Source organism: Lepidochelys olivacea (genome assembly GCF_965140295.1).
Source record: "Lepidochelys olivacea isolate rLepOli2 genome assembly, chromosome: 1".
Classification (NCBI taxonomy): domain Eukaryota; kingdom Metazoa; phylum Chordata; order Testudines; family Cheloniidae; genus Lepidochelys; species Lepidochelys olivacea.
The window spans coordinates 60,717,194-60,733,176 of record NC_140411.1 but is presented as its reverse complement, the minus strand read 5'-3'; the positions used below and the strand labels follow the sequence as shown (position 1 = coordinate 60,733,176).

Sequence of the window (15,983 nt, the reverse complement as noted above, 5' to 3'; positions counted from 1 at the left end):
CTTACAGTAAAGCAGTCTTCCTCTCACTCCTCCCACAGAACTACATAACTATATATAAACATTCACTGATACTGAAGTTGCAGTATGCACTTTGCATAACATTGAAACAATCTGGGACTTTTATTTAATTCTAAATGGAATTTAATTACACCTGAGTTCATTATAATGAACCCATGCTGCTGGACTGTAAAAGCTGATTTTTATTAATGACTGAAAAAGCCAAATACCTGTATTTTTGTCCATTTGTAGCATTGTGGAATACTGTGCATATGAATTTTTCAGTGATGAATTAGTTGCAAAATAATACCTGGTGATTGTATTTATTGAAGAGTAAACTCCTTATCCATGCAGAAAGCAACAATTAAAGACTGCAATCGTCATTCAGATTTTGGATTCTATTATTTTGAACTACTACTGCTTATTGAATTGTCTACTTTAGTTGCCTTCTGTTCAGAGGTAGTGCTACCCCATTGGGGGCCCTAAGCAGGAATATTTTGCCTCCCACAAATAATAAAAAGCGAATAGGGGGCTCCCTTGAGCAATTGCTTAGTCTGGTTATGCCTAGTGCTGGCTCTGTTTCTGTTAAGCCAGAACCCTTTTGTTTCACAAAACTGCAGACTGTTTATAGTGCGAACAAGCAGGATTTGTTTAAGACCTTGGTCCTAATTGACATTTCTAGGCACAATTGTAACATAAATAATGAAGATGATGATAAGGCTGGCTTGAAAGACTGAAAACTGAGCTGCAGCTGATGGAAATCAGAATGGGTATGTGAACATATAGGTACTGGGTCTCATTCTTGACTCGTTAGAGCAGTGTAAATCAGGAGTAATGCCACTGAGGTCAATGGAATTACATTGGTGTGAAACTGGAGTAAGTGAAAGTAAAATCTGCCCAACATAGAGATGCTATAATATCTTAGTACGAACAAGTAGGATTGTATGGGATGATTTTTTGGAACCAAGGTTTTCATCAGATACAGTTATCCCAGTGGTGCCACACTGGTCAATGAGTAAAGGAGCCTTTTTTCCTTAATTGGATAATTTGTGAACAATATGAGGCTATATATTTTTAGCTGCACGTTACAAAGCCTGGTGAAGCTCATGCACTTGTCACTGGGTTTTGAGAGGGCACTTGATTAACAACCATCCTACTTTAACACACATTACAGTTGTAAATAAAATCATATGTACTGTACAGAACAATTAACAGTCTGATGTTTTAGGAAGGTGTTTATTTTATGCACATGGCAGGAAACAAAGCATTAAATGTTACAACACATTTCTTCTTATGATAATATTCACTTTAAAAAACTACCAAAAGATGGCGCTGTGGTCATGAAGTTGAGGTAAAATTTATGTATATGTGAACTGTCCTTATATTGTAGCTTATTATGGCACTTACTAATCTTACCTTTATAATACTCCCCTGAGTCAAATGAATTTGATAGGCTGATGAATACTGTAAGTAGCTTGTTGCTGGAACTGAGATATTTACAGTAAGATATTTATCGCCCATCCAAACAAAATACATTTCTGTTGTAGAGAAATACATTCAGTCAAAAGGTAGAATGATCATAATTTCCATATTTTTATTAAGTCATAAAGTTCCTTAAGGTGCTGTTCTGCTTTGTCTGACTCTAACAAAACATTTTAATATTTTTTTAACCTTCAGCAAACATAGTTCTCTTAAAATTTACCCAAACAAACAAAAAAACCACCCCAATAACTTTAGACAAGCTTCCAGTTTATAAAGGAACTGACGGCATTTGAGTGCTTTAATCTGCTTGGCTAGCAGTGGGATTTAAGAAAACAATTAAACATTAGAGCACAATTTCACATTAAAATTTTTCAAAATACAACAAACATTCTTCTCTTGTGTTTATTTACATAAACATTTATGTTATATGTATTCAAAATAGAATGCATCTTACCGTTAGGCACAAATTACATATATACGGTACATGATTGGATGAATGGGATAGAAATGGAGGATTTTTTGCCCTACTATATATAAAAATGGGCATAGTCGCCACAAACTAAGGAAATATTCTCTAATAGAAGCTTAAAGTCACTGGACACTTTTCAGATGCTGTTGAAAAAATAAATTATTATTAAATAGCAGAGGCTGGTTGAAACATTTTAGATGAAAGGTTTTTTCCATCAAAAATGCTGTTAGATTGCAAATGTTTCTCAGATCCAGGGTGGCAGAGACAGAGAGAGAGAGAGAGAACCCCCACCCCAAAATAGCCAACAGCCTGCTGATTCAGAGCACAGAGACTTGAAATTGGGTCTCCCACATCCCAGGTGAGAGCCCTAACAGCTGAGTTAACCTGGGGTGGTGGTGGTGTTGTGTGTGTCATTTTTTCATGAAAAATGTCACGAGGTCTCATTTTTCTCTGATGTGGAACCAAAACAAATGTCAAAATCTTAATTTTTTTCATGAAGTGGAATAATTTCCCCCCACCAGCCCTAGTAAGCAGTACTGTATTTCAGTTCAGACAGTGGCTAGATATCAGCAGGGCGCTATAAATTCTGGTCTTGAAATGGCTAAATCCTGATGTCTACCAACAATAAAATTTATCTCTTAGTTGATATCTATTTATTAACTGTCTTGCAAATCTATTACTGCAAACTAGGGGGCTGTTGTCCTTATTCAGGCAAAGCTCATTGAAGTCTATGGGAATGTTGCAAGAGCAAGGCTGCAGGATCAGGTACAGTAGCAATCAAATTGTCAAAGATATTTATGAAGAGCCAGAGACATTCATCTTTGTCTGTTATGCATTCCATTATCTTTGTTTAAAGAGGCTTCTTGGGCTAAAACTGTTGTTCTCTCCGCATAAGCAACTATCTGAGAGCTAATGAGATTAAAAATCAAGTATCATATATCCATGTCTTGTACATTGCGTTCTAATGGAAAGGTAAGTTCTTTATTACCAAGATGAATTAATTAAAAGGACACTGTCAGGTAGCATAGGTCTAAAATATAGGTTTTATTTTAATAAGTTTTAAAGAACCATATATAAATAGACATCCTTTAATGAAATGTAAAACAATTAATTAAAATCACTTGTTTAGACTGCAATATTTCCCTTCAGTTTGCAACCTGAGCAATGCAACATTGTAATAGTCTTGTTAGAGACAGAAAATGAAATTTTCGAGAAATGGGGAGTCCGCTTTTGTTGGCCAAGCTGAATAAAATGCAGAAAATAAACAAACAGTATAAATAGTGGAAATTAAATGCTCCGTTATGTCTGTAAAGCACAGCCCAGTGGGGGAGATTGCATGAAGAAGCACTCACCCACTCAGAAGCTTCAGAAAATATTGTGCTTCAGGAAAACACCGTGGCTTCTCAGATCTCCTAGACATGCACTAGCAGTGAGTAATGATTGCACTGAAGTCAGTGCAGACTGAAATGCGACTTGTTCTTTGCACCTGGGAAGGCTCCTATGACCCATGCCACCATGCACTTGGTGCAAGGTCGCGATAGGCACTAAATTAGATTTTTAAGATTGTTTCATTTTTTATCATCTAAGGGAATTTGGTTTGGGGCCAAATGCTAAAGTCCTCACTCAGTATTTACTCACTCCTTATGCTGGTGAAACTTAGTGTCTTAATGAAGACATAACTTTTGACCTAATAGTGACCCTTTATTTTCAGTTGATAGGCTCTAAAACTGGACAGTACCTTGCTTTTCTTATACCTGTTTGTAAAGTTCATGTAATTGTCTAGTATTTGGACGCAATCTTGCAGATAGTAGCAACAGCTGTAATTTTACTCCCACACGGAATCCTACTGGGTTCAGTGGAAACACATGCTATACCTGGTAGTAAATGTTTGCATGATTAGGCCTTTTTATCAAAGTAAAATATTGATGCTTTTTAAATAATCTAACTATCCTGCCATTTAAGTCTGTGCAGGTAGAATCCTACACCATTTGCAGAATCTCATTATTTTCAGTGGGCCTCCACAAAATGTAAGGATCTGCCCAGGAATCCCTCATTAAGATTGTAGCCAAATAATGCAAGGAGCCCAGCATTCCTGAGGAACCCTCTAACAACAGCAAAACAGTTTGCATATGTGATGGAGGAAAACCAAATTCTAGTAAGAAAAAACACTTCTTTTTCAGTCTTCTAATTATTCTCAGTATAGAAACATTAAAACAAAACAAGGAACAGAAATGGGGAAAGATATTCTATTAAAGCCCACTCCTTACTCATGCAGAATGCCCATTGAAGTTAATTATATTTGAAACCTATGGGAGCTGTAAAGAGAAATGTCAACGGGATTAAGCCTGAAATTATTTAGCAGTGTTAGGCCTGATTTTCCACTCTGTTACCTCACTTACACTGTTGTAAAATCAGTATAATGTAGTAGAGAACCAAGCTCAATAGAGGCTTTTTGTAACAGTATACTTTAAAGTCTAAACCAGTGTATGTGAAACATTCAGAATAGGAGATAAAATGAAATAGAAAGTAGAGCTCAATAATGTTTGTAGTGACAAATGAACATTCAAATTTAATTTACTTTTGAAGAGAACTAACTTGAAGTACAGAACAAATGGCAGAAAGGCCAACAACATTTCAGAATTGTAATTGGAAAGGAAAAATATCCATAAAAACACCAATTTTTTCACATAGTTGATCTATACAGGTTTTCAGAGCATTTTCTTTAATATTTAAATATATATCCATTTTCTTTAATATTTTAAATATATATCCATAAATTAACTGATGCTTTCTTTCCTGTAAAATCTTGTAAAGTGCTCATTCAGTTAATGATAATAAAATTACATTGTAGCAAGACAAATTAATTCAAACGTAACCAGCAAGTAAACCAAACAATAGCTTTGTTTTCATTTGCAGAAGGAAAAGAAACACTTTAATTTCGTCACAGCCCATGGTATAATAATACAATAAATTGCATTTTTTCTTTAAGAAATATATTATTTAGGATACTAAAAAAATAAGTTTAATAAAGCCTTTCCTTAAAACAGCTGAAATACTGTATGAAAAAAATGCACATTTGATAGCATTTTAACCCTGTTTGTCATCAACTGGATAACATGAGTATGTGATGCTACTGAAGTTCTCTTAGACAGGGCTAATTTTCCTATGCTATCAAAGCTTCTCAGAGTTAGGTGAAGTTTTCTGAGTACATACCATTGGTTGCCATGGCAGCTGTTGACAGGCTAGCAGAGTCACACACAGCTAACCTTTTCACTGTCTGGGCTAATACTGCCCTTTGATGTACTATCTAAAGGATGTATTCCGATTGTAACCATAGAATAATCCTTGGCCATCATTTTAGCCTCTTTTTTTAAACTCTTCATTTGTGCTAGCTGGAGTTGGCTGGAGTTATACGCTAAAGCAGGTATGGTGTTCACTAAAATCAGCTGTAAAGGCTTCTTCTCCTCCTTGTATCGACACTGAATATAACGTGAGAAAGCAGAACGGTAGGTTTTATTGAACAGTGTGTATACTAATGGGTTGACAGCCGAAGAAAGGTAGCCAATCCAGACAAATACATTAAGCAGTCCTCCAATGACTTTTTCATTGCAAGATTTCTTGCAGATGACTGCCATCACATTGGTGATGAAAAACGGGCACCACATCACAACAAACAGAAAGAAGACGATACCAAGTACCTTGGAAGCTTTTTGTTCATTACTGATTGACTGCATAGTCCTCCTTCCTGAATTCCCCAGCTCTCTGTTCAAAGAGCGTTGAAAGAGTTTCTCTGATGACAGAGAACTTTGAGGGAGAAAACTAAATGAAGCAAACTTGGTCTTTGTGCCAAGGTCATTAATGCATAAGGTAGCTTCTTTCTGAAGTGATTTTATAGTTAAAAAATAGGTGACCACCATGATGGTTAAAGGAATGAAGAACGCCACAAAAGAGCCTATTAAGACAAAGCTCTCATCAGCCAGCAGGCAGCTACCTTTCTTGAACACTTTGGAATCATCTTGTAGTCCAAACACAGGTACCGGCATTGAGATACCTGAAGATTGGTTAGAGAAAAGAAATAGAGAATTTCATGCACATTAATTATAAATAAATAAATACAAAAAAATACACATCATTTGACAAAACATGAAGAAGTGTGGCATACAGTTACTCGGCATAACCTATAACTGATACAAAGAGGTTAGATTAAAAGACATTCCAAAACTAATTCAAAGCACTCCCCCAGTGCCTCCAACTCATGTGCAACAGTCTGCTGATTCCATTCCTGTCTCACCCTTTGAGCTAGGACGACAGGGGTACCACAGGGAAAGAATGCCGTTTGTACGTTTTGTCTTGGAGCATGTAATTTTTGGAAGAGAAGCTTCTGTTTGGAGTGTTACTATGGTCACAGCCCTAGTAGAGCTCCCCTGAGCGGGACACTCACCAGATTGCTGGGTTTGGATCCCACCGCACACTGTACTCTTAAGCGTCCCGTGATCTAAGCAGGCTGCAGCTTGTGGGCACTCTTAGTTTACAGGTCACCTCTTCAGGGGCATGAAGCAAACTTGGTCTTTGTGCCAAGGTCATTAATGCATGAGGTAGCTTCTTTCTGAGGTGATTTTTATAGTTAAAAAATTTCTGTGAACACAAACAGCGTGGACGCAAACAGACCCACAGGCTTTGTAAGGGTTCCAGAAACCAATCAACTTTTTTACTTTAGCTAGCACAAGAAATATACAGATCTAGACAAAACAATAAAATGCTGTACACCATTCCCTGCCTAGTTTCCTCACCACTTTAGAGCATACTTTGGGCTAAGGCCAAGTCCTCTAAGGAGTCCAGGATACCCCTCCAGCATGTGGCCTCTCTGATACTTGCTCACTCATTCACTCTCTCCCCTTGCTGCAGTCAGGTTTCTTCTTCTGTGGCTGGTTTTGCAATTAAAAGAACCCCTCTGCTACAAAAGCATACCCCTCTGTTCCTCTCTTCTGCCCACACTTCTTTTGTCTCTGAGTGTCCCTCTGGATTCCTTCCAAGTCTCTCAGGCTATGTCTACACAGGGCTAAAAGTCCTGTGGCTGGCCTGGGTCAGCTGACTTGGGCTGCAGGGCTAAAAATTGTATAGACATCCGGGCGTGGCCTGGAGCCTGAATTTTGGGACCCTCACTGGGACCCAGAGCTCGGTCTGGAACTTGAGCCCCAGCGTCTTCACAGCACTTTTTCAGCCATGAGCCTGAGCCTTATGAACCCGAGCCTCATGAACCCGAGTGTAGACGTACCCAGTGTGATAAAGACCCAGTGCTAACAACTGATTTCTTAGTTCTTTTGTTTGGGGATTTTCCACTCTCCAAATTCCAGTCCCCCGCAGAGAAATTGGATAAAACTGGCTTAATCTAGGCAGGAGTTAGTCTCTAGGTAAGATCTATTTAGGTCCTGATAGAGTATAACAATTGGCCTATTCGTGAATAGACTTGTCAGCACCACTCCCGTGACTCCTTAGTACAAGGAGTGCTAGTAAAAGGGTCATAAAACATAAGGGCGCAGGCAGGTTATAAAATCAAACTGGAATTCATAAGTTGTACATAGACAGATTCCCCAAATTGTCACAACTATCCTAGAAAGGGGCTGCAGTTACCCTTGCAGAGGCCCGGTTGAGAGGGGTCGGAGAGAGAACAGGACCCACAAATGCCGGGGTGGAGGTGATCTTTGGTCAGGTAGGGCCACATCCTCTCTTCCTGGCTGACAGTTTGGCTGTCTTTGTACCACACAATCCCGTTTACAAAACCTGTCCCTGATGCAGGACTGAATATTGCTTCTCCTATAGAGCTGTCGTCTAATGGGCTTGATGAAGATGAAGCGGTCCAAGGTGAATGGAGTTTACTACTTGGCCCTGCAACTTATTATATGACTGTAACTCAACATACGTTTCAAGGAAAGACAGCTAACGTTTGTGCTGCTGTCTTTTCTCCTCAGGGGTTCTGCTTGGAGAGAGCAATTTGAAGTTGCTCATAGTGCTCCAAAGGAGCCCCATTGACCTAGGAGTCTGGGGGATGCACGAATCCGAGGCTACCTTATTGCTGGTGAACCAGTGGCACCCAGGGCTCAGTGTTACCCATATAGTTCACCCCTTCTCTGATTACTACTATCATCCCTGCCAAGGTTGACTTGACCTGAACTTGAACTGTACCAAAAACTGCAGGCATTTCAATAAAAAGACCATGGGAAGTTATTCTCAGGCCTCCTACAAAAGATTTATCCTCCCCACTGCACATCACTCAGTATTTTTAGCCTAGTCAGAAGCTCTTAGTCAGAGTGCTTTAAATCTTCAACTGAAAAAGGCCCAGCTGCAGCCTTTACTCTCCACAGCAGCCCCAGAAAGAAGGGAGGAGGCAATGTGGATTACAACTGAGAAAAGCATTTAAGAGAGCAGCAGGAGGTGGAGGGCAATTTTGAAAATAATGACAAGAGGGCCCAGGTTTCAGAGGCGTAATCACTACTATCCTTGTTGATGTCAAGACTTTTATAACACAAGTTCACACATGCAAACTTACTCTACTGGGCAAGAAAACCTGGGTTTTCTGAAGGAGACTAAGGGGGTAAAGCACCCAACTGCTATTGGGTTTCAATGGGAGTTGTGCATCTAACTCCCCTGAAAGACAATTCCAGTCTCTATGTTCAACTTCTTCAAGTAGAAAAACTGAGGTGAAGAAGACTTGTCCGGTATCTGGGGACAAATTCTTCCCTAGTGTTCACCCCTCCCCTCCTAGGAAAGTTCTTCTTGGCTAGCAGGTAGTGTGCTCTGTCTGCTGCTCATTGGTGCCTTGATTGTTACATTGTCCTCCCTTTTGTTTGTTTTTGTCCATCTATTGTCTGTCATCCTGAGGTCCTTAGGGCAAGGACCATCTCTTTAGTTCATGTGTGTACAGTGCCTAGCACAGTGGAGCTCTGATGTGTGGTTTGAGCCCCTAGGTGCTACCACAGTCCACATTGATCATAGTAATTAATAACATAACATTACATATTAACATTAATGCCATTGTTTGGAATTTTCAATGCCTGTAGTAATACAAGAAGGCTCTTTATTCTGTTAATACTACAGTTATTTATTTATCTTCATAGCTCAAAATTGAGAGTCATAGTGACGGCATCCACGATGTTACAAAAAAACTGCCACTCTTATCTGTGCAGAACAGAATTTGATGGCAGGCCTGTGGTTTTGCCCTAACTATTTCTGTTGGATTGTTACAGAAACCTAATCACTCAAACATAACCTACACTGAGTTATTGTAAGAAGTGTCAACCTCATGGAGAATTTTACAGCAAGGGACCAATATGACTAGAAGCTCATGCAACCCAGCTGAAGTTACAGGGTATGTAACTCAGAACATATTTCAGACCCACAGACCAAGTCAATTCTACATGAATAGGAATCTACTAGAAATATATTTGTATGTGATGTTTGAGTAAATAGGGGCCCAATTGTGTGAGGTGCTGAGTACCTGCTGTGAGATGCTGAGCTTTCTCAATTACAATTGACTTCATTGGCAAATTGAATGAGAGTTGAGGGCACTCAACAGCTCACTATTAGGCTTTAGGCATGTACAAAAACACACCAATCAGAGCAATACCATAAGTTCCCCCATCCAGTTTTGCCTTGTACAGATAACCGCAGTTCTCTTTTTCTCACTTGATTCAAGGAACTACTGTGAGCTGTGTAGATAAAATACAAACCAGTGTCGACAGAATAGACTCCTTGCATTGCTACAGAGCATAATGTTTCAAAAGAGCAGAAATGCTATTAAGATGGTTAACAGTCCTAGAAAGTTGAAAATTCTCAGCATAACTACAGGCTTTTTCAAGTACAAAGCCAGAGTCAAACTTGTGAACTGGTAACACATCACGAACGAATAATCCAGTCATTCTAGGCTACCTTAAATGGGCATCATAAAATGTCAAAGATTCATTCATGAGAACTGGGATAAAGGCATTGGCAGATTTCCAGTGTCACAGTTTACTGCTTGAGTGATTGGTAAGGAGCTTTATTATCCATCTGTTTTGTTTGCTGTTGGCGATTTCTGGAGAATTGACAGCTTCTTAAATTCTTAAATTTCTTGCTTTCAAATAACCTCATCACTGTGACTGAGTGGTCGCTATCTTCAGTTTTTAACTGCAGTTTTCCCATTCCATTGTAGTTCCCTTACCAAATGTAATAAATAAGATTCACAATATAGATTTGGCATTGCCAGATGTAGCTGTTATATTTGTATTGTGCAAAATTGATCTTCAATTTTAATGATGCTCCAGCCATGTGGCTAATGGCTGTGCTATGTTCTATTGTATGGGAGACCCCAAGTTTGATTCCCAGTCCTGTTCTTTCTTTTCCTGCATAGGCAGAGGCTGGAAATGCTGTCAGATATTAAGAGGCAGGAAGTCTTACATTGCTCAACAACAAGCTTTCTGGTTAATTAAAGTGTGGGAATGACAGAATCTAATTAGGCAAAGGGAGTAAATTCAAAAGCAACAAATTTAAAATGATTAATAAAAGGAAATGTTTTTTTAACACAATACATAATTAACCTGTGAAACTCACAGCTAAGGCTATTATTTTAGTAGGTGTTTTAAACAGGATCACATGTTTATATGATTAACAATGCCATCCACATTTACACTAACTGGGATACAACTATAAAGGACATCCTAACTCATGCTTCAGGAGCGCATAAAGGAACAGATCTGGTCTAAATTTTAATCATTCATTTATTGATTGATTTATAAAATACACATGTGTTTATAGAAGTTAACAATCATAAATTAAAAATAGAATTGACAAAAGTTAATTCAAAAATAATTCCCTCTTCCACCAATCTACTCTGTGCAGGATGCTTACTATGGAAAAGCCTGAGCAAATAGATAGGCAATGCAGCATTTCCTAAAGGACAACAAATTTAAGCTTTTTGGAAACAATAGGGAAGCAAATTCCAGACTTTCAGCTCCCACTCTGAGAATGTCTTGCTCCTTGCCCTCTTGGGGACTTTTAGCAAGTGTATTCCAGTGCATGTTTGGACAGGTGGTCTCTAGGGATGCATCTTACTCACTGAAACTAATGGCAATACTCCCATTGACTTAAGTCGTGCAAGGTAAGGCCCTAAGGTAGCCAAAAGCCAAACTACACAGGACTTTATAAAACTGGACTTTACACAGAGCTTTATAGGATTCTGCCCTGAGAAACAAATGGGCAACCAGTGCAGTATACAGAGCACAGGTGTGTTATGCTCCATATGAAGAACACCATTAAGTAATGGCCTGATCCAAAGCCCATTGAAGCCAGTGGAAAGACTCCTATTGCTGAATTTTGAATCAGGCCTTAACTGGGTGACCACATTCCATATAAGCCGTGGGTTCTCCAAGGATAGCTCCCTGGGGTATACATTACAGTAATCCAGACTTAGCACTGACCAAACACTTTACACGGGATCTGTATTTGATAACAAAGACTCAACTTTTATCATGCATTACAGGAACTCGCTGAGTTTATCCTGTAGGATGCAGACCAATTCGTTTATTTCTGCTTGATGATCCAGACATGAAGTGTCTCACACCTTACAATGTCCTTGCTCCCATATCCTTGCTCTTGGTGACTCTGTGGATTTATATTAAGAGGCATAGGGAATGTCCTGAAACTTCACATCTCAAGATCAGATCAATCAGTTTCAAAGCTCAAAGCTCACCCAATACTACCAGCTGACAAAGATCAGGGAGGGCAATATTTTGAAAACTGAATATGTATTATAAATATTATACTTCCTGTGGTTTAAGGGGATTTATTTATGATTTAAACACATCTAAAAAGCGACTGTCCAAAACTCTAGGTGCTTTTAACAAACCATAGAACATGATGCATACAAAAGCAGTAAGTGATAAATCCTCAATCACATGGCACAACTAGACCAACAAAAAGGCTATCTCAATATATCAAATCTCAACTACTCCAAATCAAAACAATACTAACTGTCATGCATTTCTCCCCAAAAGTCGGAGAAAATTGATAAAGGACATGGTTTACTGGTATTCTCTGGTTGCTTTGCAGACACACAGCAACCATAAACCGAGTTTAACTGGACGAGTAAACTTGCGTTTACAGCTGCTTTGCAAAACCAGCATAGCACAAAACAGCTGGAGTGTACCAGTGAATCTGAGCTGGAATTTGCAACATGTTCTAAAGATCAACAGATTTGAGCTATGCTGGATAAAGGGGTGGAGAATGGAGTGAATTGTAAAGTCTCAAAGTCCCCTCAACACCCTGCCATCAGTTCCCTCTCATTTAAATCTGGGAGCTCCAACACAAGGTCCGTCACTGCAGCAGTGTTAATTTAAATTGGTCTTTGATACTGTCTGAGCACTGTTACATACATTTAAGAACTGTCTGAAGTACTATAAACACATTTTAAATTTTATCTATAACAAAATTCTGCCTTTCTGACCACCTCTAAAGTAAAAAAAAAAATCACCTGCCTAAATCTTGCCCATCACCATATTTCAGACATATTCAAGCTATGGGCCAAATTGTGGCCAGCGATGGGGACCCTGCAGAGTTGCACTGCCTGGAGGGAGCTCAGGGAGGGATTGTTACTCAGGGAAGTACAATCTGTCCTTCAAGCAGCTCAGTGTGTCCAGGTTGCCCCACTTTTTGGAATGGAGTAATTTGCTCCCTGCAAAACACTTGGCCTTCTCTGCCAGCTGGTGCCTCTTTTGGAGTGATGTTACCCACAGGATGCCCACAGGAAGTATCCTCTGTCCTCCTTTGAGTGCAGCGTCTACAACTGTGATTGGTCCTTGCATTGGGAGCACATGGGTGGGAAAGCTGCTTGTGCACTTTCCTTTACACGCCCACACAAGGGCCACTCACAGTCTGGCTCTGTCTCTCTACTGGACACATGCAAGTTATACAACACAAGTTATACCATTATATGAGCATTTTTATATGTTTATCTGACTTTTGTATGAATCCAAATGTATTCTCTGAAACCCTGCCCAGCTCTGGTAATGACAAATCTCTCTCTTTTATGTTATAATTTCATCTCTGCCCAAATGCTGCCAGCCTTATATTAACTCTAGTTCCAGCAATGCATTTCTCTTTCTTAGAACAAAAGCATCCAGCCTAGCCTGAGACAGCAGGGGCTGCACTTCCATTCTCCTCCTCTGTCACATTGCACCAAATCCCATGCTGCACCAGCTAATTACAGCTTAATGTTGGTAATCAGAAAGGGCGGTTTGGCATCCCTTTGCCCTTGGTTGGCAATATTTTGGGATCACAGCTTCTAATCCTATCCAGGCCAGTTCATCCCTCCCTCGTAAAGAGTCAGTTCCATGAAGTTCATGTTTGGTTTAGACCATGAAAACGGAGGTGAAGATTTTCAAAGCTGCCTAGGGGATTTCATTGGGAATCGGGTGTCCAAAATCTCTAGGTGGTTTGAAAATCTCCACCTGAGGTTCTGTCTGCTCTGTGTGAACCTTAAACATCTCATGGCTGTTTTAGTAAGTGTAGTGTAAATTTCCGCTCACTCACTGTTGGACAGTGCATAATATGCCAGCTAGCTGCTACCCTGTACCCTAGGATGTGACTGCATTTCAATGTGTGTGTGTTTATTATTATTTCTTTCACAAATCCACAGAAAATATCATCTTTCAGATGGATTTCATATACAGCTAGTAGGACACAATGTCTGATACTATTTCCTTTTAATATTTCAATATTCCCTACAGAGACACAGGACAGTATTCCCTGACATCTTCCTCTGAGGCGCCATCTACACAGGAGAGTGTACAATAAAGAAAAACGTTGCTCCTAAATTTTCCATATTACTCCCTGTAGTCATAACTTACTTTTATATACAAGTACACATGACTGGTTTTATCTAACTCTGACCTGGAACATTTTATGAATTCATATAAATCATTTAATGTTACCGGCAGAGCAAATTACTTAAGACTTTTCTCACCCCTTTAACTTTCACTTAGAGTAACGTGATTCCAGCTGGAATATTATATCATAACTACTGAAGTGACTTTGTTTTCTGCTGTCCATGAGAACTTTCAGAAAGCATATTTTTTAGCCCAACAAAAGATATATACATGTACTTTTCTGTGGGGCTTGAAGAAATTATTGTAAATTATTGCAATATAATGCTAGATATTGTTGCATTATGGAACAAGTCAAGACTGAGGGTTTGTCTACACTGCAATCAGGAAGTGTGATTCATGCACATGGGTAAAACTAGCCCATGCCACAGCCAATGCTGCCAGCTGCTTCCCTACTATTATTACCCAATCTAGTTAGATCAAAGCTACCTCGAGTATGTCTACATGTGCCACAGTTACACCTTCTGATTGTACTGTAGACATAGCCTGAGCCTCTGCCCCAAAATGTTTACAGTCTGTGTCCTTAGATCTACAGCTTGTTTCATGCAGGTACAGAGGCACCTGCATAGAGTAGTTTGTAGGACTGGGACATGTGTTAAACAAGAACAAACCAGGAGAAGATGAACGCTATAGGGAGGGGTTAGATAAGAGTGAAGACAAGATGATTACCAAATCACTGGGATGACTAATGCATGCATCTTGAGGTTTACAATTTTTAAATATCCACAAATAGACTAAAGTTTATAAATCTCTTAAAGAAGGTTTGAGAAGGGATTTAAAGGAGGAGGGTTCTCTGTGAATTGGAAATAAGAGCTTGGCATAAACAGGTTTGGGGTCTGAACCAAACCCCAGTGAAGTAATTGGAAAGACTCCTGTAGCCTTAGGAAGTTGAAATATAGAGCACAAATATCTTCTGATATGGACACATTAGGATTTGAGTTGATCACATTTCATAAACTTAGCAGGATTTGCCTTAGTCAGTGTTCAGAAGGTAAGCCTTCAAGGGAATAAGAGAGTTGCAGGAAGTTGTGCTGTCTAGTCATTAAAGTGCAGGACAGGAAAGTAGGAGATCGGAAGTGTTGATTGGCTGCTGCTGTGCCACTATCCCAGAAGTACTATTTTTTGGAGCAGTATTGCTAATGTCATGTCTACACTGGAGCTGGAAGGCAAAATTTCCAGCTTGAGTACACACAGAACCATAGAAATGTAGGGCTGGAAAGGACCTTGAGAAGTCGTCTTCTCCATCCCCCTGCACTGAGACAGGACCTAAACCATCCCTGACAGGTGTTTGTCTAACTTGTTCTTAAAAACCTCCAGTGACCGGGATTCCACAACCTCCCTTGGAAGTCAATTCCAGTACTTAACTATCCTTAAAGTTAGAAAGTTTTTTCTTAATATCTAACCTAAATCTCCCTTGCTGCAGATTAAGCCCATTACTTTTTGTCCTACCTTCAGTGGACATGGAGACCAATTGATCACTGTCCTCTTTATAACAGCCCTTCACATATTTGAAGACTGGCATTATGTCTCCCCTCAGTCTTTTTTTCTCAAGACTACACATACTTAGTTTTTTTAACCTTTCCTCATAGGTCGGGTTTTTTAACCCTTTTTATAATTCTTGTTGCTCTTCTCTGGACTCTGTCCAATTTTTCTACATCTTTCCTAAAGTGTGGCACCCAGAATTGGACACAATACTCTAGCTGAGGCTTTACCAGTGCTGAGGAAAGCGGAACAATTACTTCCTGTGTCATACATATGACACTCCTGTTAAGACACTCCATAATGATATTCACTTTTTTTTGCAACTGCATCACATTGTTGACTCATATTCAATTTGTGATCCACTATAACCCCCAGATCCTTTTCAGCACTACTCCCACCTAGCCAGTTATTCCCTATGTTATAGGTGTGCATTGACTTTTCCTTTCTAAGTAAAACACTTTGCACTTCTCTTTATTGAATTTAACATTGTTGATTTCAAACAAACTCTCCAATTTGTCAAGGTCAGTTTTAGTTCTAATCCTGTGTTCACAAGTGCTTGCAACTCCTCTCAGCTTGGTGTCATCAGCGAATTTTATAAGCATACTTTCCACTCCATTATCCAAGTCACTCATTTTGAA

General features: G+C 39.3%; 1 protein-coding gene across 1 annotated transcript in view; it reads right to left on the bottom strand.

Moving 5' to 3' along the window:
* Nucleotides 1-4,986: 4,986 nt before the first annotated feature.
* HTR2A (5-hydroxytryptamine receptor 2A) overlaps nt 4,987-15,983 on the bottom strand; it is a 47,689-nt gene continuing 36,692 nt past the window's right edge. Inside the window, exon 3 of the mRNA XM_084618444.1 lies at nt 4,987-5,999. Within this exon, the coding sequence (XP_084474570.1) occupies nt 5,200-5,999 (800 nt within the window). The 3' untranslated portion in view covers nt 4,987-5,199. The remainder of the gene's footprint in view (nt 6,000-15,983) is intronic.